The sequence below is a fragment of the Neophocaena asiaeorientalis genome, unplaced genomic scaffold, assembly GCF_003031525.2.
Source record: "Neophocaena asiaeorientalis asiaeorientalis breed wild unplaced genomic scaffold, Neophocaena_asiaeorientalis_V1.1 scaffold134, whole genome shotgun sequence".
Taxonomy (NCBI): Eukaryota; Metazoa; Chordata; class Mammalia; order Artiodactyla; family Phocoenidae; genus Neophocaena; species Neophocaena asiaeorientalis.
The window spans coordinates 7,798,665-7,823,870 of record NW_020185339.1 but is presented as its reverse complement, the minus strand read 5'-3'; the positions used below and the strand labels follow the sequence as shown (position 1 = coordinate 7,823,870).

The 25,206-nt window shown below is 35.5% G+C and overlaps 1 protein-coding gene across 5 annotated transcripts in view; it reads right to left on the bottom strand.

The window, feature by feature from the left end:
• OSBPL8 (oxysterol binding protein like 8) overlaps positions 1-25,206 on the bottom strand; it is a 185,879-nt gene that overhangs the window by 57,780 nt on the left and 102,893 nt on the right. For 4 of the 5 annotated variants that reach the window (XM_024736490.1, XM_024736487.1, XM_024736489.1 and 1 more), the window contains one exon: positions 1,482-1,552. In XM_024736490.1, the coding sequence (XP_024592258.1) occupies positions 1,482-1,552 (71 nt within the window). Of the gene's footprint in view, positions 1-1,481; positions 1,553-9,294; positions 9,772-25,206 lie in introns of those variants that run through there. The other variant, XM_024736488.1, reaches the window with a different exon arrangement.

Here is a 25,206-nt window from a genome sequence, read left to right as displayed (position 1 = left end):
TTCCATACATTCACCAATTCTGGTATTAACTGCTTGAAAATAGGTTTTTAAAATTCCATAAATTTCGTTGTATTTCTAACCATGGCAGAACCAAGATAAATCATCTCCTCATTATGCATCTCATATAAAATGATAAAGGTATTTCTCAGGCATATGTTATATACATACAAAGTCCTACTAAATTTTCACCTTATGTACTTATATACATATAAGTACAGGATGGACCTTTATGTAATGAATACTTGAAAAGTTAAGTGTGAATAAAATCTGTGTAAAGCATATCATGGAATATGATAAAAAATATATCATGGAATCCTCTCAATCACTCACAAGAACAGGAACAAAATATGTAGGGTTTTACAAGCCAAGCCTACTGCTGAGAATAGCAGAGAATTTACTAGCTTAAGAAATAGATTTTCGGACTTCCCTGGTGGCACAGTGGTTAAGAATCTGCCTGCCAGTACAGGGGACATGGGTTCGAGCCCTGGTCTGGGAAGATCCCACATGCTGCAGAGCAACTAAGCCTGTGTGCCACAACTACTGAGCCTGCGCTCTAGAGCCCGCGAGCCACAACTACTGAAGCCCACGTGCCTAGATCCTGTGGTCTGCAACAAGAGAAGCCACCACAAGGAGAAGCCCACGCACCGCAACGAAGAGTAGCCCCCGCTCACCGCAACTAGAGAAAGCCTGCGTGCAGCAACAAAGACCCAATGCAGCCATAAATAAATAAATAAATAAGTAAAAAAAAAAAAAGATATAGATTTTCTTACAGTCATTGAAGTTTGATTCCACAAACATAAAAGCTTCTCCTGCTACTAAACCTGACCAGAAATAACAGTAAAAAGTCAAATCCATTGACGAATTATAGAAAATCTAGTGAATTACAAACCCAAAGGAAAGTCAATGCATCATACAATACTTTTCAAATTTGAATAGTACTCTTAAAGAAAAAATTCTCAACAGACTTAAGAATATGTACAAGTATCTCATTTGAAAATGACTAATTTAGGGAACTATGCCTTATTCTAAGACACTGCCTTTCAATTGCACACTATTATAGCAAGAGATGTTTGGCCTTTAACTGGGAAAATGTACGTGTTTTGATTGTCATTTGAATGAGCCCAAAACACTTAGAAATTAAAAAACAAAACAAAACAAAAAAACCCAATGAACCCTGACTATCTCTATTCTCTACATGGAACCCTCAGACTTCGGTCTGAGATATACTGCTATAGCAGACATACCAGAACAATATCACTCAGGAGAGAACCCTGGTTACCAATAGGCTATATTTCCAAGTAACCAACAGAACCTAAATCAGCCCCAGGGGAACTTTCCTTTTTTCATATATACTACCTGGTTTAGATATACCAACATAAAAACATCCCACAAAAATCTGATAGGATTTCAGTGTTAGTTCACTCATCTTAAATATTAGAAAAATGTTGTGATCATATATTTGAGGACAACAATATGCTTACCTTGCTCTTTGACATAGAAAGGGAAGATTCATCTTTGTTTTGAGAAATGTCTTCCTTTCCTCTTTCAAACCCTTTAAAAACATAGTCATTATTTCAGTATTACCACATTTGAACACATATAGGCATTAAAAAGCAAATGCACATAAGTTATTCAATTTCAAATATACACTATACAATATTTGATATACATCAGTGCAAGAAGCCTAGACCCAACATACAGTTTTAAACTATTATAGTTTAAAGACTACTAAGGGATCATGTCACTAATAGTAATTCTTTAGAATAAATCAAGACTTACAGAGGCACTGGTGTCTTTCCCTGAACCCATCAACATAAGCTAAATATCTCTCTTCTCTGCTCATTCACTTGGCATGAATTCAGGACTCGTGGAATTTTTATTTCAGTTAGCTGTTTTCTAACAAAGAACCAACCCAACATACTTTTCACACCTCTTGCCAAACTGGAAAACAACTCCAGAATGGGTGATAAAAGAATACTAGGGAAATAAATCTGAATTGAGGGACAGATTTTTTTAAAAATCTAATAATGTGTTTATTGTGAGAATTAAATGAGCATGCATAGAAAGCAATTAGCATAGTAGTTGCAGACAGTATGTATTCAATTAACATTGACCCTTAATATTATCATTGTCACTGACTATTGTTATATAAATTCTAAAAGGATAAATCTAAAACGTGAGTGCATTGGGATATATGCACACATCTTTCCTACCATGTAACACATTAATATAGCACTATCAAAAGCAATTAACAAGTTAATGTTGTAAGGGTACAATTAGAGAAACGTTAATGCTGAGATTTGTGTGGCAGGCATAAGAGGGGCAGTACTCATTTTAATGAAGTTCTTTCTACTTTTGAGGACAAGTAATATTAACTCTTCCCTACAACTATCTGTTCTGAGTCCACTAAAAGCCTATATAAAATATAATCATTCATAAAGCAGCATTTATAAAGTTATCAGTATCAGTGCCTGAAGCATTTAAAAATCATTTCTAGGATATCAATGAGACCATTTATTCTGTATTTGATTTATATTAGCTAAAACAAATCCATTCCATTTTCTTAATTCAGAGATTTTGCTGATTTTTTTTTTTTTTTGTAATATGAAGAAGGAATCTTTTTCTTTTTTTTTTTCCATCTCTGGTAAGCAGAAAGATCAGGCAATCCTAAAACCAAGGAGGGAAAAAAAGAAACCTGTTTCATAAATCTAACATGGAATTTTAAAGGAAAACTTACCAGGATTTGAAACTTTAGCGTAAAGCAAACCAAACTTACATAATTCAGTTTAAAAATTCTAAAATATTTATTCAGAGTAATAAACATTTTGTAATAAGTAATTCTTAATTCTAATGAATTAACACAAATTATTTCAATGATCTTATAAAATAGATGTACAAGAGAACAAAGATTTTCTAAAAGTATATATTATGAATGGAAAAAAGATGATGTTTTTCTTTATTCTCCTAAGAACTGAATTTTACTTAAATTTCTCTAGTTTGGTTTTGGTTTCAGCTCAATCTAGGTCAATCCATTTATCAGACTAAGAAAAACGCCCACTTCACTGTGTATACATTCACATATTATTTTAAAAACAGAACAGTAAATTAAAACAAAGTGGAAGTTACAAATCTGAATAGACTTTTTTTGAACATGCAAATATGTCTTGCAGAAAGTTTCAAATGTTGGAAAAGGACACATATGAAAGCAAGATGAAACTAAACAAGAAAAACAAAAAAAAGGGCACTCATAAACATAGGTTGTATATTATGTCAGACCAATAAATGAATCCCATTTTAAAAGATTTTCTATACCTCAAACTAGCAAATCAAATCATTATTTTAAAAGCTGGCCCTGATGACTTCCAAGTTATTTAAAATTACAGCGGATAAAGCAAAAGGCTAAGTCTGGTCCAATACTTTGAATTTCAGCTAAGTGCAAATAAGCAGATGAGTAGCTTAAAGTGCAATGACCACATAAAAGTGTTCAAAAGCCTTAAACAGAAAATATTGCCATACTGTACACTAAGTTTTCAAGGGTAATTCCAAGGTAGGCAAAGCAAAAAGCAACACATGAAGGACTCTTTCTTTAGACTGGATAAAGGTGGCTTCCTAAAAACATGAAAAATAATCATCTTAAAATGTCAGCGAAAGTATTATATTTGTTAGAAGCCAAAAAGGGCTCAGCCAAAATACTTCTTAGACTTTTGTTTTCCATGTATAGGGATTTAAAATTACTTAAAAATTACTCTTTTATTTCTTAAAAATGTGATATTATAGATAAAATCCTGAAGCCTACAATACATTATTGACCATTGTCAATAGTGCAGAACAGTTTCAGATCATGACTTTTTACCAAGTTTGCTTATTAGCGATATTAGGTAGTAAATTCTCTTCCTACTATCCTCCTCACCGCTACCATGAGATAGAAACCTACATCCCCACGCAAATGGCTAAGATCAAAAGGACTAAGACCATCCAAATCCAGGTTAGGTTAGAATATAGAGCAACCGGAACTCTATTCACTGCTGGTGGGACTACAAATAGCATAGTCACTTTGGAAAACTATTTGACAGTATCTCCTAAAGCTGAAAGTACTCATATTCTAAGACAGAGCACTTCTGATCCTAGCTACACCCAACAGAGATGAGTGTGTCCATGTTTGTTAAAAGACAGGTACAAAAATGTTCACAGCAGTTTTATTCATAATAGCAAAATCTGGAGCCAACTCAAATGACTATTAATAGTAGAATAAATGAATACATTATATTCACACAATGAAATGATACACAGCAATGAAAAAGAACCAATTACCAATACACAAAACAACAAACAGAATAATGAGTAGAAAAAGCCACTTCTCCCCATCAAAAAAAAAAGCACATATCATATACCATATGATTCCATTTATATAAAAATCAGGAACTAGCAAACCTAATCTATGGTGCTAGAGGTGGGAACAGTGGTTTATCTTTGTTGTAGGAGGAACTGACTGGGGTGGGCATGAGAGGGTCTTCTGGGGAACTGGGAAATGGTTACACATATTGATACATAACTAAAATTCAAAAAGTTGTACACTTAACTATGTGTAAGTTATGCCTCAATAAAAAAATTTTTTAAATTCAGATATCCTTCCCTATTCTTCTAGTTTATTAGACGTCTCCTGCTATGACATCCTTTCTTACTTAGTCTATATCCCTTTAACATATCCTGCTCTGGGCTAATTCTGATTCATTCATCAACAATGATGATAATTATGGGGATAATTAACATAATAATATTTATGAAAACAACAATAAAGCAACCAATATCCACTTGTAGGAACATTTGTGATTTTTTGTTGGTGTTGTTTTTGTTTTTGGGGTACACAGGCCTCTCACTGTTGTGGCCTCTCCTGTTGCGGAGCACCGGCTCCGGATGCCGCAGGCTCAGTGGCCATGGCTCACGGGCCCAGCCGCTCCGCGGCATGTGGGATCCTCCCGGACGGGGGCCGAACCCGTGTCTGCATCGGCAGGCGGACTCTCAGCCACTGCGCCACCAGGGAAGCCCAACACTTGTGACTACGGCTTGTCTTTTAATTCTATGCACGGTCTCCTTGATGAATAGCTCTTGATTTACTATTTCTAATCTTCAAAACAATGCCCCCCGCTAAATATTAGGAATATTCTATATAACTGAAAAAATTGAGGCTCACAGGAATTAAGTAACTTGACAAATGTCAATAAGTGAAAGTATCAGAGCTAATTCAAACTTAGGTGTAACTTTAAAATTCATGCTGTTTCTAGAATGCCAGGGTGTGTCTCAAGATCCAAGGCCAACGTCTTCTGGGAGCCTTGCTTAGATTGTGTAGGCATAGAGTTAGCTGTCTCCTCTGAGACACAGCACTTGGTACATTTGTACTACCATATTTACCACAATGTACTTCAATTATTTGTTTTCATGTTCATGTCACATACTTGACTGTGAGTTCCTTAAAAGAAGGGTTTAATTCTTATTCATCCTTTCAAATACAAAGTTTGATAAACTGATCCAAAAATTAATAAAAATGGACTGTACTTTTACTTGTAGTGGCTTTTAAAAATAGGTGAAATATAGCACACCTTCAGAAAAATGCATAAAATGTAAAGGCATAATTTAATGTATACAGTGATTATTTGCATAACCGCCACCCAAATCAAGAAATACAGAATTGTCAACATCCCATAAGAACTACTCCCCACCTGCCCCATGCCATTCTTGATCACAATCTATCTATTCTTCTTTCCCTCAAAGGTAACTACCTTGACTTTTGCAATTATTATTTACCAGCATGTCACAGCAGGTATTTCATTCATTGTCATTGCTGATTAGAATCCTACTGCATGACTATATCACTATTTATCCATCCATTGTTTGGGCTGTTTCTAGTTTGTCCCTCTTACAAACACTGGTGATACGAATATTCTTGGAAATGTATCCTAGTAGACATATATATCCATGAATATCTCTAGGGTTTAAACCTAGAAGCGGAACTCCTAGGTCAGAGTATATGTGCGTCTTCAACTTTAAGAATACCATATTGTTTACCAATTTGCTTATTTTTCCACTAGCACTGTGTGTGAGTTCTCCTTTCTCCATATCCATGGTACCACATCAATACTGACAGATTTTTAATATCTTTGCCAATCTGTTGGGTGTGTGTATCAATGGTAAATCAATGAGATTTTAGTTTGTGTGTCCCTGATTACTAATGATATTGAGCACTATCTCATGTTAATTACCATTTTAATTTTCTCTTTGTGAAGAGCCCAGATCTTTTGCACATTAAAAAAAAAACAACTCATTGTCTACCTACATTAAAAAAACCTCATTGTCTACCTTTTTCTTAATTTATATAGGAATTCTTAATGTTTTCCAATTATTGGTTCTTTGCCAGTTATATTTATTACAAATATCTCCCCATTCTACGGCTTGTCTTTTAATTCTATGCACGGTCTCCTTGATGAATAGCTCTTGATTTTAAAGTTGTCAAATTTAGCAATTTCATTCTTTTAACCGTTAGTGCTTTTTGGTCTTAAGAAAGTCTCCCCTAAATCTGTGGTCATGAAGATATTTTCCAATAATGTAGTAGTAAACAGAGTTTACTTTCTCTTACTAATTCAATGGACTATGATTCCTGAATAAATTAGCACTCTGCCCCTAATTCTAATTTGTTAACAGAATACAAGTGTTATCAGCATTGATAAGGTACAAGCTTTTTATATACTTCAGTAAAATTTGGTTCATTAATGTTTAGATATAATACAGCAAGTTTTATGCTGCTTTAACCTTGTTAAAATGAGATTATATACACATATCTACAAATGCAGATTGAATAAGTATTTACAAAATATAGAATTGCTACATAAACTATACTGAATACAGCCAAGAATCAAGAAATTGTATAAGAAAAAAATCTCCGAGAAGTCAAAACATACTAAACAGATCTATCTATGTACTAAAGCTTACACAGAGTGTCTGTCTATAAACATCTTTGTTCAAAGTTTATTTATTCCAATTTCTAGGTACATGGACAAAGGGTACCATTTCTATTTTATAACTCATCATAAAGAAAAAGGCCATACCAATATATTCCTTAAGGTAGAAGTAACAAAAAAAAAAGGGGGGGAGTAGATTTTCCTAAGGAAAACTAAAATGATAAAAGGGTTGTGGTCAAAGTGGTAAAACAAAGTTATCTCTAAATATCACTAATGTAGAACCCCTCTTTCTCTAATGATGTCAGAAAAATCAATAAAATGTCCCAGAAAAAATTATATTTTTTACTTTTAACTTAAAAGAAATACATAAAAAGCCACTTCTTTGAAGTACCTAATTCTACTTCTTAGCTGATAAAATAAAACATATTTTTAAAAGCTTTTTATCATGGCTGGTTGTAATAAAACTGTTGGTTGTATTAAGAGGAATATGGAAGCATCCCTATGAATATGATTTTCTCTATTTCAAGAATTAGAAAACAAAGCCAACCATTTACTTTTCCATTCAAACAAATCTATCTAGAATGACCTTCAATATTTTCTTTGAGAATAGAAACTGACAATTCTGTCTTCAATTACCTAATGAAGTAAAACCCAAATTTCTAAACAGGGAAGTTTTCTATTGTTTAGTAAGGTAACCTGATTATTCTTTATATTAAGTAGACTCATGGCATGAAGATCAGCAAACATGTGCTAGCAAGCTTGCTGGCTTAAAAAAAGAAAATCAAGAAGACAAAGACAAATACAGAAATGGAACTAAGTCACACTGTAAAAGCAAATAAGTACAGTATTTAACAACATTAAAACATTTCTGTGTGTTGCATTTTCAGAGCCACTTGTGAACATAGACAAATAGTAAAATTTACACCATTTTGAGAACATTAAGAAAGAAGCATGATAGTAATCATGCTACACTAAGAAGACTAAATTACGGACTATGAATGTTGTTTGAAACTTATGCTACTTAGGCAACAGTTCAGGACTATGGTTTCCAATTCTTTTCGGAAACCCTGTTAGAAAAGAAAATGAAATCAGTGAATTTACAATAATTTACTTAATTGCCCAAGTAACACTTTCTACAAGTTGTTTCATCATCTCAAAAGAATGCATATACTGCCTAGCGGCATGAATATTCACAAAAAGCTAAGAATAAAGGTTAGTGTGAAAAATGAAAATATAATTCGAATTTCACAAAATGTGTGTCAGAAAAATATATAAACAATTAGGGCGCAGTGGTTGCGAGTCCGCCTGCCGATGCAGGAGACGCGGGTTCGTGCCCTGGTCCGGGAAGATCCCACGTGCCGCGGAGCAGCTGGGCTCATGAGCCATGGCCACTGGGCCTGCGCGTCCAGAGCCTGTGCTCTGCAACGGGAGAGGCCACAGCAGTGAGAGGCCCGCGTACCGCAAAACAACAACAACAACAAAAAAAAAAAACCAATTAAAACAAGCACCAGTTTCAGTCAATACTTCTTTACCATGAGTATTAAAAGAATATTTTTATTTTAAAAGAAAAATACAACCTTAAAAGAGTAGATATGATTATGTAGCAGCTTAATATTTTGAAAACAAAACAGAGATTATTTATATTTTAAAATTTATAACCAAATATTTGCTACAATAAATCTTTTTCAAGCAATAAAAGATCAGCTTACATCTACATCTCATTGATCAAGTGTTTAATGTTCGAATCATAGCTGTCAATGCCTAATTTCATTTAATAAATACTACCAGAAAAATAACATTTTTTAAGCAAAAACTTATGATACCCAAACACATCTAACAACACAAAGTAAGGCATTTCCAAAATTATATTTAGGTAGAAAACTTCACGTTAGTCAGGACTTAAGCTATTAAAGTTTAAACTAAACATCAATTTTCACAGTTACTATTTTGCTTGAAATAGTCTAACAAGTATCAATATTAAATATGTGGGTTTCATTTGCAATTGGTTTATCTATAGAATTTTATCTGAAGTCTAGAAAGGGCTTTATTTTTATCAAAGGGTTATAATATTTATTTCAATAATTAAAGCAAAAATTTATGCTATCAGCACTCAAGATTCATACTTCACTGAATCATTAGTTTTCAAGTTCAAGCTTAAAGAGACTGTAAAAGAAAATATGGAAAAGCCAAGCCATATAGCAGCAGTTACTAAAATCTAACCTTTCACTATAGAATTGTTTTGTTTAAACAAAAGCAGTTTTAAGATGTTAAAACATCTAGTTTATTTTAATAAAAAATCTATAAGAAATTAAGAAAAGAATACAAGATTAAACAAACAAACCTGGCAACGAAGGAGAAAGTTCATTGTATCCTCCAAATGAAGCATTCCGGACCAGCTTTCGGCCATCAATTCGTGGAGGAAATAAAACAGGCGAAACCACAGTACAGGAAGAAAATCTACGTTGTTGTGAGCTCTCTTCCTTCATGGCTTAGAAAGTCTATTTAATGTATATGCTCACCCAGAAGCCTACTTAGACGAATATGGCAATGACAGGCTTTTCTCTCACATCCAAATATAGCAAAACTCACCAGCACAAACAAAGGACACACACATTTAACAGCAAAGGAGAAGGACCAGAGACTGTCAAATCAGCAATAAACAGATAGAGAAAGAGACTGACAGAAAAGGCACTAAGTCATGCTGCTGGGGTTTTTTAAAAAAATGAACTGATAAACAAGAAAGGCTATTCCACCGTTTCACCTTTTTATCAAACCAGTAATGCCTTGGGTTGAGTTGCTGCTTTAGGAAAACAAAGCAAGATCAATACTTAGAGATTCAGGCTGAAGTAATAAGATCAGTTTCTCTTTTCCCAAAAAACGCAATCCTCTTCTCATATCCATTACATTTTTATAGTATCGGCCACACTTCCCACCTCTTCCAATTCTTTCCTTTCCAGTTTTTGCTTACTTTAAAAATGGATATACACATAACACTGTTTATCTTTCCTGAAGCTTCTAGATTTATATCTAATCTACTGCTTGCTTCAGCCATGATTAAGAATTCATAAGGAAAGATATTCTTTCACACTCGGTTCTGATGGATTCCAGCGGCTAAAGCAGAGAACAAACATTTAAGTTTTACCTCTAGTAGGGATATATGCATCATTAAGACAGTGTTAATGCAAACCAATCAACAGAAAAGATTAAAGGGACACCATTAATAATGCTGCATGCCCCAATATATGTTTCTTTGAAACAGCTGCTGTAGTTCCTCTTCATTACATTTAAACTTTTCAAAATATATAATCTACCAACAAGTATTTTCCACTTAAAACTTATTAAAATAATGTAACATTATTATCACAGTAACAGATGGAAATATCTTTCTTTTCTAGGTTAAAACTAAGTGACTGGTATGATCCCACATCATTAAATCTAACAGGAAAGACCCATAGCCAAAATGATACACTATGTCGTCTCTTTATTCCTAATCTTTAAAACTCCAGAGAATTCTTTCCTACTTATATTAAAATCCATTTGCCTCACTCTACACCTTAACTAAAATGAAAAACTCTAAGTCAATTACTTTCTCTATATACTCCAGACTGCTTTTTCTGATCACATTTCTTTCAACCTGGAAATACACCTCCTTAGCTAGACAACAACAACTCAATTACAACTGATTTAGTGGTTCATTTTATAGACCTTAGTATAAGATCTGTTTCCTTCCTTACTATGCATACACTTCAAGGCTGGTTCTCCACTCATATACAACAGCATCCCATATAGTCTCAGACTGTTTCTCTTCACAAGAAAGGACACTTAAAAATAAACAAACAATATACACATATTATTTCTTTGACAAAGGTATTTCAAAATCAATTAGCAGTAAAAACAGTTTATGGTTGATACCTACAACTATAACAGGTTTTGTGTGTTTGTTTTTTGGGTTGTTTTTTTTTCTCTTTTCTCCATGCCATGAAACATAGATTACCATTTAATACAGGCAAAAGAAAAATAATTATAATTAATTCATGCAATGGTACTTGGCTCTCAAGACATGAAGAGTATAACATCAAAAAAGGCATTTATAGTATAATGGTTAAACAGGATTTTAAATTAAAACTGCCTGAGTCCAAATCCTAGCTCTATCCTAGCTGGATACATTTGAGCAATTGACTTAATTTCTCTGGGTCTCTGTTTCCTCATCTATAAAATGCTAATAATATTCCCTATATTACAGGATTGTTATAAGGATCAAATTGGATAATATACATGTAAAATCAAGAACGGTTCCAGGTTAAAAAAGATACTGACCTAAGGTATTCCCTCCTAAAACTTGACAAAAATGACAGGAAACGAGTATTTTTTTTAAAATATAAGCAGGTATGGGTATGTATCCTACAAGCATGTATCCAGGAGAAGATACATCAACAACATAAGTTTGACAGTGGAGTGCATGAAAGGAACTTGTAGTCACTGTCCTGCAGATTCAGGAAAGCTTAACCACAAACAAGCAGTGGTAAAAACTGAGAACTAATCCTACTCATGGCGAAGAATCCTTGTGCATATAATTTACAGCACCAAGATCAGGAATCAGACAAGTTACTGACATCAATACTGAAATCAAGACAAAAATACAGGCAAGGCCTTCAAAATTAGAAGGAAATGACTTCCAATTTAGTATTCCATACCCAGTCAAATTATCAATTACATATTAGGATAAAATAAAGATATTTTTAGATATGCAAGGTCTTAAAAATTTACTTTCCATGAATGTTTTTAAAGAATTTACTAGAGTAGCCATTCTCACCTGGGGTTCTACAATAGAAATAGGCCTAATGCACTAAAACATCCACTCTTCAGAATGAATTAATTTTTTCTCCTATGCATCTATAATGGCTCTAATCATGTACCATATACTTGGGAGAATTGAGAAAATATTCACCTATATTATTTTCCACAGGCCTTCCTTACTTCCCTCTAAGGAACTTCCTTGAGAAAGGCTATACAAAAATATATGATCTAGGGCTTCCCTGGTGGCATAGTGGTTAAGAATCCGCCTGCCAATGCAGGATACACGGGTTCGAGCCCTGGTCCAGGAAGATCCCACATGCCGCGGAGCAACTAAGCCCATGCGCCACAACTACTGAGCCTGTGCTCTAGGGCCCGAGAGCCACAACTGCTGAAGCCCATGCTCCTAGAGCCCGTGCTCCGCAACAAGAGAAGCCACTGCAATGAGAAGCCCGCGCACTGCAATGAAGAGCAGCCCCTGCTCACCGCAACTAGAGAAAGCCCGCGCAGCAATAAAGACCCAACGCAGCTAAAAATAAAGTAAATAAATTCGTGCCCCGGTCTGGGAAGATCCCACATGCCGTGGACAGGCTGGGCCTGTGAGCCATGGCCGCTGAGCCTGCATGTCCGGAGCCTGTGCTCCACCAACGGGAGAGGCCACAACAGTGAGAGGCCCGCGTACTGCAATAAAAAAAAAAAAAAAAAAAAATATATATATATATATATACTCTACCAAAAAGTGATGGCAAATTAAGAATGCATGGAATACAGGAAACAGGATACTGAGCTTAAAAAACTGTCATCACCAAATGTCTCCTACTATCTCTTTTTGACCCAAAAGACAAATTCTGTGGGTGAGCTTTGCCCAAATTCTTTTCTGACCTTGGCTTGTCTTGACAGTATGCTGATGAAGCTTTTTCTCTTTCTCTCAGCCCCTGATGTCTGGATAAACTGAGGATACTCCAAATATGTTGAACTGTTTTTTCTTAAAGACTTTATTTTTAGAGCAGTTTTAGATTCACAGCAACATTAAGAGGAAGGTACAGATATTTCCCATATACCCCCTGCCTCCACACATGCATGGCCTCTGCCATTATAAATTTCCCACACCAGAGTAGAACATTTGTTACAACTGATGAATCTGTATTAACACATCATCATCACCCAAGGTCCACAGCGTACTTTAGGACAGAATACCCAACCTTTCTGGCACCAGGGACCGGTTTTGCGGAAGACAATTTTTCCACAGACCGGGGCGGGGGGCAGGGGGATGGCTCAGGCGGTAACGCGAGCAAGGGGGAGCAGCAGATGCAGCTTCGCTCGTTCGCCTGCCGCTCACCTCCTGCTCTGCGGCCCGGTTCCTAACAGGTTCCTAACAGTGAAAATGGAGTATTTTCACTGCCCTAAAAATCTTCTGTGCTTCAACTATTCATTCCTCCCTCCTCTCTAACTCCTGGAAACCACTAATCTTTACTGTGTCCATAATTCTGCCTCTACCATAATGTCAGGTAACCGGTACCATACAGTCTGAAGCCTTTTCAGGTCGGCTTCCTTCACTTAGCAATATGCATTTTAGGTTCCTCTATGGCTTGATATCTCATTTCTTTATTTTTTTTTGTTAATTTATTTATTAATTTTTGGCTGTGTCAGGTCTTAGTTGCGCACGCAGGATCTTTCGTTGTAGCGTGCGGGCTCTTTGCTGCGGTGCGTGCAGGCTTCTCTCTAGTTGTGGCATGCGGGCTCCAGAGCGCGCGGGCTCAGCAGTTGTGGCACATGGGCTCTCCAGGTGTGGTGCGCAGGCTCAGTAGTTGAATTGCGAGAGCCCAGTTGCCCCGCAGCATGTGGGATCTTAGCACCCCCATCAGGGATCAAACCCATGTTCCCTGCATTGGAAGGTGGATTCTTAACCACTGGACCACCTGGGAAGTCCCGATATCTCATTTCTTTTTAGCGCTAAACAATATTCCACTGTCTGGATGCATCACAGTTTATTTATCCTTTCACCTACAGAAGGACAAAACTTGGTTGCTTCCAAGTTTTGGCAATTATAAAATAAAGTTGTTATAAACATCTTTGTGTAGGTTTTGTGAGGACATAAGTTCTCAACCCCTTTGGATAAATATCAAGCAGTGTGACTGCTTGACCATATGGTAAGAATATGATTTAGTTTTGTAAGAAACCTCCAAACTGTCCTCTGAAATGATTGTACCATTGTGCAGTTCCACCAACAATGAACGAGAGTTCCTGCTGTTCCACATCCTTGCCAGCATTTCACGATGTCAATGTTCCAGATTTTGGCCATCCTAATAGGTGTGCAGTGGTTGTATCTTGTTGTTTTAATTTGTACTTCCCTGATGACATATGACATGGAACATCTTTTCATATGCTTACTTGCTATCTGTATATCTTCTCTGGTGAGGTGTCTGTTAAGGTCTTTGGCCCATTTTTTAATCGAGTTGTTTTCTTATTGTTAGAACTCTTTGTATATCATTGGATAAGTCCTTTCTAGGTGTGCCTTTTGCAAATATTTTCTCCCAGTCTTTGGCTTGTGAGCTCATTCTCTTGTCACTTTCTTTCACAAAGCAAAAGTTTTAAATTTATATGTTCTATTTTCTACCTATTCTTGGTAGGACATGGTGAACTAAAAGGCAGAAAATACCTTTCATGACCATATTACTGTAAGGTATCTAGTACATAAACTGCAAGCTATGATGAACCCTATGTATCCCAGGGCTCACTTGCCCAGTGCTTTCCAAAGAAGAGATTCCTGTTAAACTCTCAAAGAAATCAAAGCCAAACTATAACCCAGAGACTCTATTCAGCTTATCTTTTCCTGGGAATCGTTATGACTGACAAGGGCCTAATTTCCAAAACATACAAACAGCTCATAGAACTCAATAACAACAACAACAAAAACCCAATAAAAAAATAGGTAGAAGAGCAAAGAAGACATACAAATGGACAATAGGCACATGAAAAGATGCTCAACATTGCTAATAACTAAAGAAATGCAAATCAAAACTACAATGAGGTATCACCTCACACTGGCCAGAATGGCCATCATTAAAAAGTCTACAAATAACAAATGCTAGAGAGGGTGTGGAGAAAAGAGAACCCTCCTACACTGTTGCTGAGAATGTAAATTGGTGCAGACACTATGGAAAACAGTATGGAGGTTCCTTAAAAAACTAAAAAGAGAATTGCCATATGATCCAGCAATCCCACTTGTAGGCATATATCCAGAGAAAACGCTAATTTGAAAAGATACACACACTCCTATGTTCATAGCAGCACAATTTACAATAGCCAAGACATGGAAGCAAGCTAAATGTCCATCGACAGATGAATGGATAAAGAAGATGTGGTATATATACACAATGGAACACTACTTAGCCATAAAAAAGAATGAAATAATGCCATTTGCAGCAACATGGATGGACCTAGAGATTATCATACTAAGTAAGTCAGACAAAGAAAGACAAAAATCATATGCTATCACTTATAAAAATATGACACAAATGAACTTATTTACAAAAACAGAAATAGACTCACAGACATAGAAAACAAACTTATGGTTACCAAATGGGAAAGGGGGTGGGGAAGGGATAAATTAGGAGTTTGGGATTAGCAGATACAAATCTATATATATATGTATAGCTGAATCACTTTGCTGCACTATACCAAAACTAACACAGTATTGCAAATCAACTATACTTCAATAAAAAATCTTTAGGACTTCCCTGGTGGCACAGTGGTTAAGAATCCGCCTGCCAATGCAGGGGACATGGGTTCGATCCCTGGTCTGGAAAGATCCCACGTGCCACAGAGCAATTAAGCCCGTGAGCAACAATTACTGAGCCCTCGCGCTGCAACTACTGAAGCCCACACGCCAAAACTACTGAGGCTGCATGCTGCAACTACTGAAGCCCGCGCACCCAGAGCCTGTGCTCCTCAACAAGAGAAGCCACCACAATGAGAAGCCCGTGCACCGCAGCAAAGAGTAGCCCCCGCTCGCCACAACTAGAGAGAAAGCCATGCAGCAACGAAGGACCCAAACGCAGCCAAAAAAAAAAAAAAAAATTAAATAAAAAATTTTTTAAAAGACCTGCAGCATAATCACATTTACTGTGCCTTGCTGGCTAGATTCAACTACTGTAAAACTTAGAGCAAAGCTGAACATTCTTCAAACATATCTGGGTTAACATTTGAATTTATCATCTCTCTCATTTTACACTACATTATCTATGTATGAAAACAAGAAAAATTATAAAACAAGAATGTTGTAAGATCATCATAATAGTTTTGAAAGTCATGTGAAACACTTATATTAGAAATAGATTATGACCTATGGATAAACTTACTTATTTTGAACATGCTTCTCAAAATTCAAGTTACCACTCATTGGTAAGTTGAAAATCAATTTAGTGACTCACAAATAGCATTTAAAAAAATGAAACAGAATAAGCCAAGATAGGAAATATTAGAGTGCATCATACTCTGATATTAAAAGGCGAGTTGTTTCATCAATCATTTGTTTAAGTTTTTTTTTTTTAACATCTTTATTGGGGTATAATTGCTTTACAATGGTGTGTTAGTTTCTGCTTTATAACAAAGTGAATCAGTTATACATATACATATGTTCCCATATGTCTTCCCTCTTGCGTCTCCCTCCCTCCCACCCTCCCTATTCCACCCCTCCAGGCTGTCACAAAGCACCGAGCCGATATCCCTGTGCCATGCGGCTGCTTCCCACTAGCTATCTACCTTACGTTTGTTAGTGTGTATATGTCCATGACTCTCTCTCTCTCGCCCTGTCACAGCTCACCCTTCCCCCTCCCCATATCCTCAAGTCCGTTCTCCAGTAGGTCTGCGTCTTTATTCCTCTTACCCCTAAGTTCTTCATGACATTTTTTTTTCTTAAATTCCATATATATGTGTTAGCATACGGTATTTGTCTTTTTCTTTCTGACTTACTTCACTCTGTATGACAGACTCTAGGTCTATCCACTGTTTAAGACTCTTTATATAACTACACACACACATATTATGTTTTGGGTAGTGACATAAAATGTATTTTTTATATGGATCACTGTCAAAATAGGAAAACACTGACATAAATGATATTATTCCTTTTGAAATTCCCTAACACTAAAAAGAACTAATATCTCCTTGCCACTAGAGACCAGCTACATATATTATCTTTGGTCTAGGGACTCTTTCCATATTAAAATGGCAGACATTTGAGCAGAGGAAAAAACCACAAAAGGCCATAATAAGATCTTTAGATGTTCCTGCTATATGCCCAAAGAAAATGCCCAGCTTCAACTTCTTTCTATAGAGCCGAAAGATTAGGACTGGAGAAGGCATCTCACTGTAATAACAGAACTCCAATGAGTTCCCTGGACAAATTCCAGACCATCTTTATTTTAAAAACAGATGAAGCAAACATAGCTGATATTCTGAAATCATCTAATTTGGTAGTTGGAAAATCCATCTAAACTCTATAAAGTTCCATATGCACACTCATGATAAAATATATTGATTTAAATTATGATGAAAGTATTATAAGAGCTATATACTTTATCTTGAATCCCAAGATAATAAACTTAGGCTTTAAGAGATTTTAGAATCCTTAAAGCAGCAAGAAGAGTTGGAAAAAGATCAAAATACTGAAAACAAAAATCAACCAATAAGAATTTAAGAAAGTATTATGTCCAAACATGAAGAGAACCACTGCCCTAAAAAATGAACTAAATATCTGAAGGTGGTACTATACAAATTCAGCAGTAAGTTTCCTTATAGAGCATGAAATTTAAAAAATAATATAGCTATCTACTATTATTTAAGCAGCACAGGGTTAGCAAAAAAGCCTATTAATAACCTTTCAAAGAACATATAAATTAAGATGGTTGATAATGATCTTTGCTTTAAAATATAAAACACAACAATAAAGTTCTCAGTCAATTTCCATCCTCCAATATGACAATTAATTTCTTAGCTGTAATTAGTAAAATTTCATTGATGATTATATGGCTTGAAAATTATACAAAGCAATCTTATTATCCCACATTACCTCAGAAAATAACTGTAGCTTCTCAGCATTAAATACGTTCTCAACTTAACAGCACATGTAAATGCACATACAAAATTAAAAGGATGGCTTAGTATAATTTTAGACTGGATAGCATTCTTGTCTATATATCCATATTCACAGCAATAAGTGTAAGACAGTACTTTCCTTTGGATGAAAAGTTATTTGTAATTATATTTGTATATTAGATTCATTCAATAAAAATTTAATAAGCACCTACTTTGTGTTAGGAATTATGTTAAGCACAAGAGAGTTATGAACATAAAAGTCCCTAATTTCTGCTCTTACCGAGCTTTCAACATACGTGAGTTCATGTTCATTAAAAGTTGATTGAAACTCGGAGAGTCTATTTCCACAAAGTAAATGTTAAATGAAGTGCTTAGGTTTCTTTCTAAGACTGTTCACAAGAATCTAACTGAAAATGTAGTAAGAGTACCTATGAATGTAACCATCATAATACTACCTAATAATTATATAGTAATAAGCTTCCAAAAGTGTTTTCACATATGTTCTCAATAGATTCAAAGAACAACAACATGACATACAAAAGGAGTAGTATCCTGGTTTTACAGGTAATCAAGCTCTGAGGCACATAGGCTCGAAGTCACACTGTAAACAAGCAATAGAGCCAAGATTAGAATCCAGCCGTGAGAGTAGTGTTTACTTTCCCCCCGTCTCCTCTTTCTGCTTTCCCTAAGCCTGCCAACACAGATGCCAGCATCAAACCATTTTGTGGTAAGGCGAGACTCAAAGATGGGGGATAAAAAACATGATCCCAGGCTACAATAGGGTCTGCAGTGGGAAGGGGTAAAATGAGAAAAATCTTAATGATAGTGAAGAAGAAAGGGGAGCCTATAGGACAGAGACCACTCAACTAGATCATCTTTCACACATAGGGACAGTTTGTAAATCAGGGACTTAATTAAAACTTTTTAAAAATCTGTTTCAAAAATTCTTCCACTAGAAAGCTGTGCAAGTATCATGTTAGAAAAAAGCTACTACACTCTTTCCTTCCATACAATTGAGTTCTCAAAACATAACAGATAAAGAAAATCCCACTCTCCACTGTACCCATTTAAATATGTTAGTGTTCCACAAGTAACTAGTCTTCCAGCTCTTCTCTCCAAGCATGGGAACCAAGTTATAAGACAATATTGCTTGTTTTAGGACGGCAAGAATGGATACTGATCTCTCCATTCCCTCTCTTAGCTGATGTTCAAATATTGGTGCTAATGCTCACATCTTTTTACTTACCCACCAGAGACTCAATCCAACTCTATGCAAGCTTTGGAGTTGGATATAAATTAAATGGGCTGGCACACTCCAGAAATTTCCTAATGATGAGCCTAACAAGGTCCTGAAGAAGCTATTTTGATTCCACAGTTGTAACCACACATCTAACTAACTTCACGGTCCGTTACTCTATCCAAAATACAAGGATTTCCTTATCTTTTTACCCTATACCCACAATCTCCTCACATAGGCAAATGACATAAACCTATGGTTCACAGAGTTTGAATTTGGGGACCAGTAAAATTTCCCCCCAAAACAGTAGCACTGCTATCAGGGTTCTCATCTTGAGAAGACACAATGTTTTCTTAAACCTATAATTCACAGTCTTCATCAATTCACAAAGGGATATTAAATATCATACAGCAGGAAGACTATAATCTCATAATAAAGACAGTCCTTTACACTGAAGGAATTTCACTTAGTGAAAAATTGTAATAGTGTATTTATTTTTCTCATCTACTTACAGAACTAGGAAAGAACCACATGCACCAGCACTAGCCCACAGACTATACCATTAAAAAAAGAGAGATGCATTTATTCTAAGGACGTATACACAAGAGTGAATATAACATGTGTACATTTTAAACATTATTGATAAAAATGAAAACATAGGTAATGACCACTAACTTAAGAAAGAGAGCATTTCAAGTGTCTTTGATGGCTCCCATGTATGCTTGATTGTACACACCTCCTTCTAATCAGAGTTAACCATTATCCCAAATTCTATTTTACTCCTTCTATTGTTCTATCATGTACCTATTCCTACACAATGCATTGATTCTCTTTTTTGGCTGTGTGGCGCAGCTTGCAGGATATTACTTCCCCAACCAGGGATCGAACGCATGCTCCCTGCAGTGAAGTGTGCAGTCTTAACCACTGGACTGCTAGGGAAGTCCCTTGATTCATTTTTTTTCTTTTTCTTTCTTTCTTTCTCTCTCTCTCTCTCTTTTTTTTTATTTTTTGCTACACCATGCGGCATGCAGAATCTTAGTTACCCAACCAGAACCTGTGCCCCCTACAGTGGGACCACTTAACTGCCAGGGAGGTCCCATGCATTCATTCATTTTACTTATTTTTAAACTGTACATAAATGTCATCATACTGCATGAACTTTAATTTGTTTTCTATACGCTTCCACACTGATGCCTGTAGCTTTAAATGATTCATTTCATTGTTGCATAGTATTCTACTGTATGAATATAACTATGATATTTATTCATTCCACTGATGATAGACATTTGGGTTTTCCCCATTTCTTTTTTTTTTCTATTACAGACAATTTGCTGGTACACATTTGTGAGAGTTTCACTAGGTCTAGGATACACTAAGGAGTATGCTCATCTTCAACTTTACTATGTAATATGCCAAACTATTTTCCAAAATCACCAACATAAGCATTCACTACTAGTAAATGAGAGTTCCTGTTGTTTCACGTCCCCACTGACACTTGTACTTATTGGACTTTAAATCTAGTGGGTATAAAATGGAAATCCATTGTAGTATTAATTCACTTTTGCCAGTTTCCTAATGTTAAACATCCTTTCACACTTACTGGTCTTTTGTGTTATCTCTTCTGTAAATAGCTATTCATGTCTTTTGTATATTTTTGTAGTGGGTTTTGGTCTTTTGGGTTGATACATAGGAGTATTTTATTTTTCCTAGATATTAATTCATTGTCAGTTATATGCATAGCAATTTGTTTCTTCACTATTTTTGTGGTATCTTTAGATAAACAGATATTCTTAACCTCAACAAGGTAGAATGGGTCAATCTTCAGTTTGAGAGGTGTGTGTGTGTGTGTGTGTGTCTTGTTAAATCCTTCTTTACCTTAAGGATATAAAAATATTTTTCTATGTTTTGTAAAGTTTAATAGCTTTATCTTTCACATTTAATCTGGGATTGATTTTGTATTTAGTAGAAGAGATCTATTTTCATTTTTTCTCATATAGATAACTAATTTCCCCCAAACAGTTTATTGAGTAATATGTCATAAACTGAGTTTCCATATATGCTTGAGTCTGTTTCTAAGTCTCTGTTGTGTTTCATTCATCTCATTGTCTCTATCAGCATGAATACCACCTATCTTATTTGCTAGAGCATTATTAAGTACTAAGTAAGCCCTGACCCTTGTCTGGCTCTGCTTCTTCAGGAATGTCTTGACTCTTCTTTGCCCTTTGCTCTCCCTAGAGAGTTACAGAGCACCTTATCAAGTACCATGAAAAAAATCCTGTTGAGATATGAATTCAAAATACATCGAACATACAAAATCAATCTGAGAAGTGACATGCTAATAACATTGAATTTTCCTATCAGAAACATGGTATGTCTCTCCATTTATTGAGAATACATACTCTTAGTATTATACTTTTCTACTTAAAGGTATTTCACACCTCTTGTTAGAATTATTGTTATGTACCTTATTTTCTGTTATTTTAAGTAGTTATTTTTTAAATTGGCTCCCTTCTCTCAATAACTCTTACTAACTCCCTTACTTTACCGACAGGTCAGTCACACTCTAAAAATAAATTTTTAAAACACCATGTCCAGCATTCTGATGTTCTTACTAAGAAGGTTTTCTCTGAACATTTAGTTTGCCATGTTACTGGAAGTGAAAGTTCAGCTACATGCTTTCATGTTTCTTATGTTTCCCTACTTCTTGTCCCTAAACTTTGCAATCACAAACTAAACTCTTGAAGGCAGAAGCTAGGAATATCATTCTTTGTTTGTTCTTGCTCTCTAGTACAGAAGTAGGTACTAAGCAGGCTAAATAAAGGCTGGCTTGATAGAGAAGACCCTTGGAAAATCCTGTACTCCCCAGCTGGTATTTGTCCTTCTGTTAAAAACATCCCTCCTCCACCTGGAAAAAGATGAGTTTGCTAAACTTTCAGTGTTTCATCCTTAAATAAAATTTAATATATGTTCAAAGTTACCGCAAAGAAATGGAAACAGAAAAGTTTCTATGAAACTACTGTTTATCTTCTCTCAGAAATTATGCAAATATTACTTGGTAAATTAAACTGATATTATCTTGCTATATACTCATTAAAAATACAGAGAGCTTGCCTCCACATGCCTCAAATAAGGAAAAGGAAAATTGTAGCAGCTAACTCTACAAATGAAACTCTTTTACCATTCTGGCTAAGAGGGAGATGTCAACCTCTCCGACTATATGAAAACAATTGGGGGGTGGAAATCCCACCAGAAAAGAGCTGAGAAACTAGTGCAGGTATTTTGTGACAATCCTTCACTGTTATCTTAATAAATAAATAAATTGGGGGGGGGGAAGGAATATATGAATGTTTATGGGGAGAAAAGCATCCTTTAGCGTTCTTAATGTTCATCTTACTGCTTTGTTAAAGAAGCAATTAGTAAGGACTGGCAAGGATAAGACAGACTCTCTCATCTTTGTAAAGATGCTTAAAACAAAGCTGAATTATTCATTCTCACTTTTCAATAAATGATTTCAAAGTATTTCAGTTTCCCATGTAGGAACAGCCGAAGAATACAGATATTGCAACATTTCACAAGAGAGATTTAGAAAAATATTTTATTCTTATTTTCTTAACTTGCCAAATATTATATTCTCTTTCATTACTTAATAGGTACTTTCATAGCTCCATGAAGCAACTCCCCAAACACAAGGAATTTCAAAACAGAAAACAACCGTGTCTTACGAAATAACTTCAGAAATCTAACTTATTGAGGGCTCAGAAACTTAGAAGAAAATCAACATAATCTCTAATTTATACTATTTCTAAAGAAAACAATCTACCATAGCACAACATCTAGGGAAAAAAAGAGAGTGGGGGTGGGGAATAAATTCAAGTTTTCTTTTAGGTAAAACAATTTTCATGAAATATAACACATGTATTCAAGAACATACTTGTTAATGTGTGTATGATCTCATATATGTTCAGAATTGACCCTAGAAATGTCTTGCCAAGGAAGGAGGAATTGCTTCGTTTCAGGGAGGAAACTGACTTCTAGGTCTCCTTTGGTCTGTGAGCCACTCTACTGAAGGTACTCAGAATTAGTCACCTGAGATTTTATTAACAATGTCTAAAATTGTCACCCTGAGGAATCTGGTATCTTCACAATAGTACACTCCCTGTTAAAGAAAATCCCCCTTTAAAGTTTTCTGTTAAGTTAGAAGTATTTGATATAGACCCATCACTCCACGTTTAATGCTGCCAGAGCATTCAAGGTGAAGGGACTTCACAGGTTTAAGAGAATTTACTAAAGGATAAGAGAAACTCAATACTAAGTGTAGACATTTTAATTCAAGCCTAGATAAACCAAACATGGCCTAAATTAACTTTGATAAAACTGATTGAGCAGGTAAAACTTTTAGTTTTCAAAGTTTTTAAATTTTAAACACAAAAGTTAGTTTGAAATGGATTCATATAAGTTTTGGCACAGCAACATTTCACATTCTCTCACAAAGCACTACAATTGAAAGATGGTTTTTAAAAAATAAAACCGTGAAAATAGCTTTTTATGACCAGAGAAAGAAAGGGTAGCTACAAGATAAAATTTAGTAACTCATCAAGCTTTGATAATCATCTCAAACGTGATCTAGAGGGAGTAGAGCATCTGTCTGTGAGATGAGCTATAATTTAGTCTCTAGGCTGCCTTAGCATTGTCCTTATTCGAAAGTACAGGGAAAAGGGAGACAACAAGCCTAATTAATCTACAAGTCTTTCTTTCTTTTTTTTTTTTTGCGGTACGTGGGCCTCTCACTGACGTAACCTCTCCCGTTGCAGAGCACAGGCTCCGGACGCGCAGGCTCAGCGGTCATGGCTCACGGGCTCAGCCGCTCTGCGGCATGTGGGATCTTCCCGGACCGGGGCACGAACCCGCGTCCCCTGCCTTGGCAGGCGGACTCTCAACCACTGCGCCACCAGGGAAGCCCCAAGTCTTTCTTTCTTGATAAAAAACTGAAATACATTACATTCAAACAAGTCAGCCTAAAACAAATACCATTCTACTTAAGAGATTGTAATCATACTTAAGTTAAGACTACTTTGAACTGGTACTTAGTCTTCAAACAGGGAAAAAAAGCTGGCAAATACACAATTTTTGGAATAATCCAAATAATTCATCATCATAATCTAAACAGATAACAAATGAAAGATTATATTGATGTGTGTGGTGGGCTTTAGTGAGGAGAGCCAGAGTCTCCCTAGTTCCTCCAAAAAAAAAGAAAAAAAATCCTAAAATGATGGAAGGAAACCACAGTGCAAAAAAATAAACTTAAGTTGTTTTTAAGGGAAAGTGACCCACACTAAATTGGTATGAATCAATATGTATAAAGGAGACTCAGCCAGAAAACAGGAACAGTGAGAATCTTTGCCATTCTAAAGCACTCGCAAAACATAAATTTCTATCACCATACCATGTATAAAACAGAAAAAGAAAATAGCTGATCTGTAATTCACTCCAGTATAGCTGAATAGTTAAAGACTATGGGCTTTGACAGTCCCGAATTTGAAACCTGCCTCTGACACATACTAGTTTTGTGAATCTGAACAAATTTCTTAACATCCCTAATCCTCAACTGCCTCACATGTAAAGTAGACATAGTAACTGTGCCTATATCTTGTGGGGTTGTTTCAAAAGTTAAATATAATTCGAAATATAAACCTTTTAGTATAATGGCCAAACTCAGTAAGTGCTCAATAAATGGTAGCTATTAAGTATGAGTCCAGCAAATATCAGCAAAACGAATGTCATATTAAATGAATGAATGAGTGAATGAATGAATGAATCAATCAATCTGTCTGTCTGCCTGGTCATCCACTCTCTCTCGTTAGCAAACACAGGAACAATATGACACGTGAGGTTCATGTGAGAGAAGGGGCTTCCAGCACGTGAAGATCACCTCCAAAATTGCATTTATTCATTAAAAAATGAGCCTATAAGCTTCACAGTGGCAGGAACCAGCACATAACAGGTACTCAATAAAGATATTTATTCACTTATTAAACATAAAAGTACCTACTATGTTGCAGGTACTATGTGAGGCATGGGGGAATATATACATATTTTATATATATATATATATATATATATATA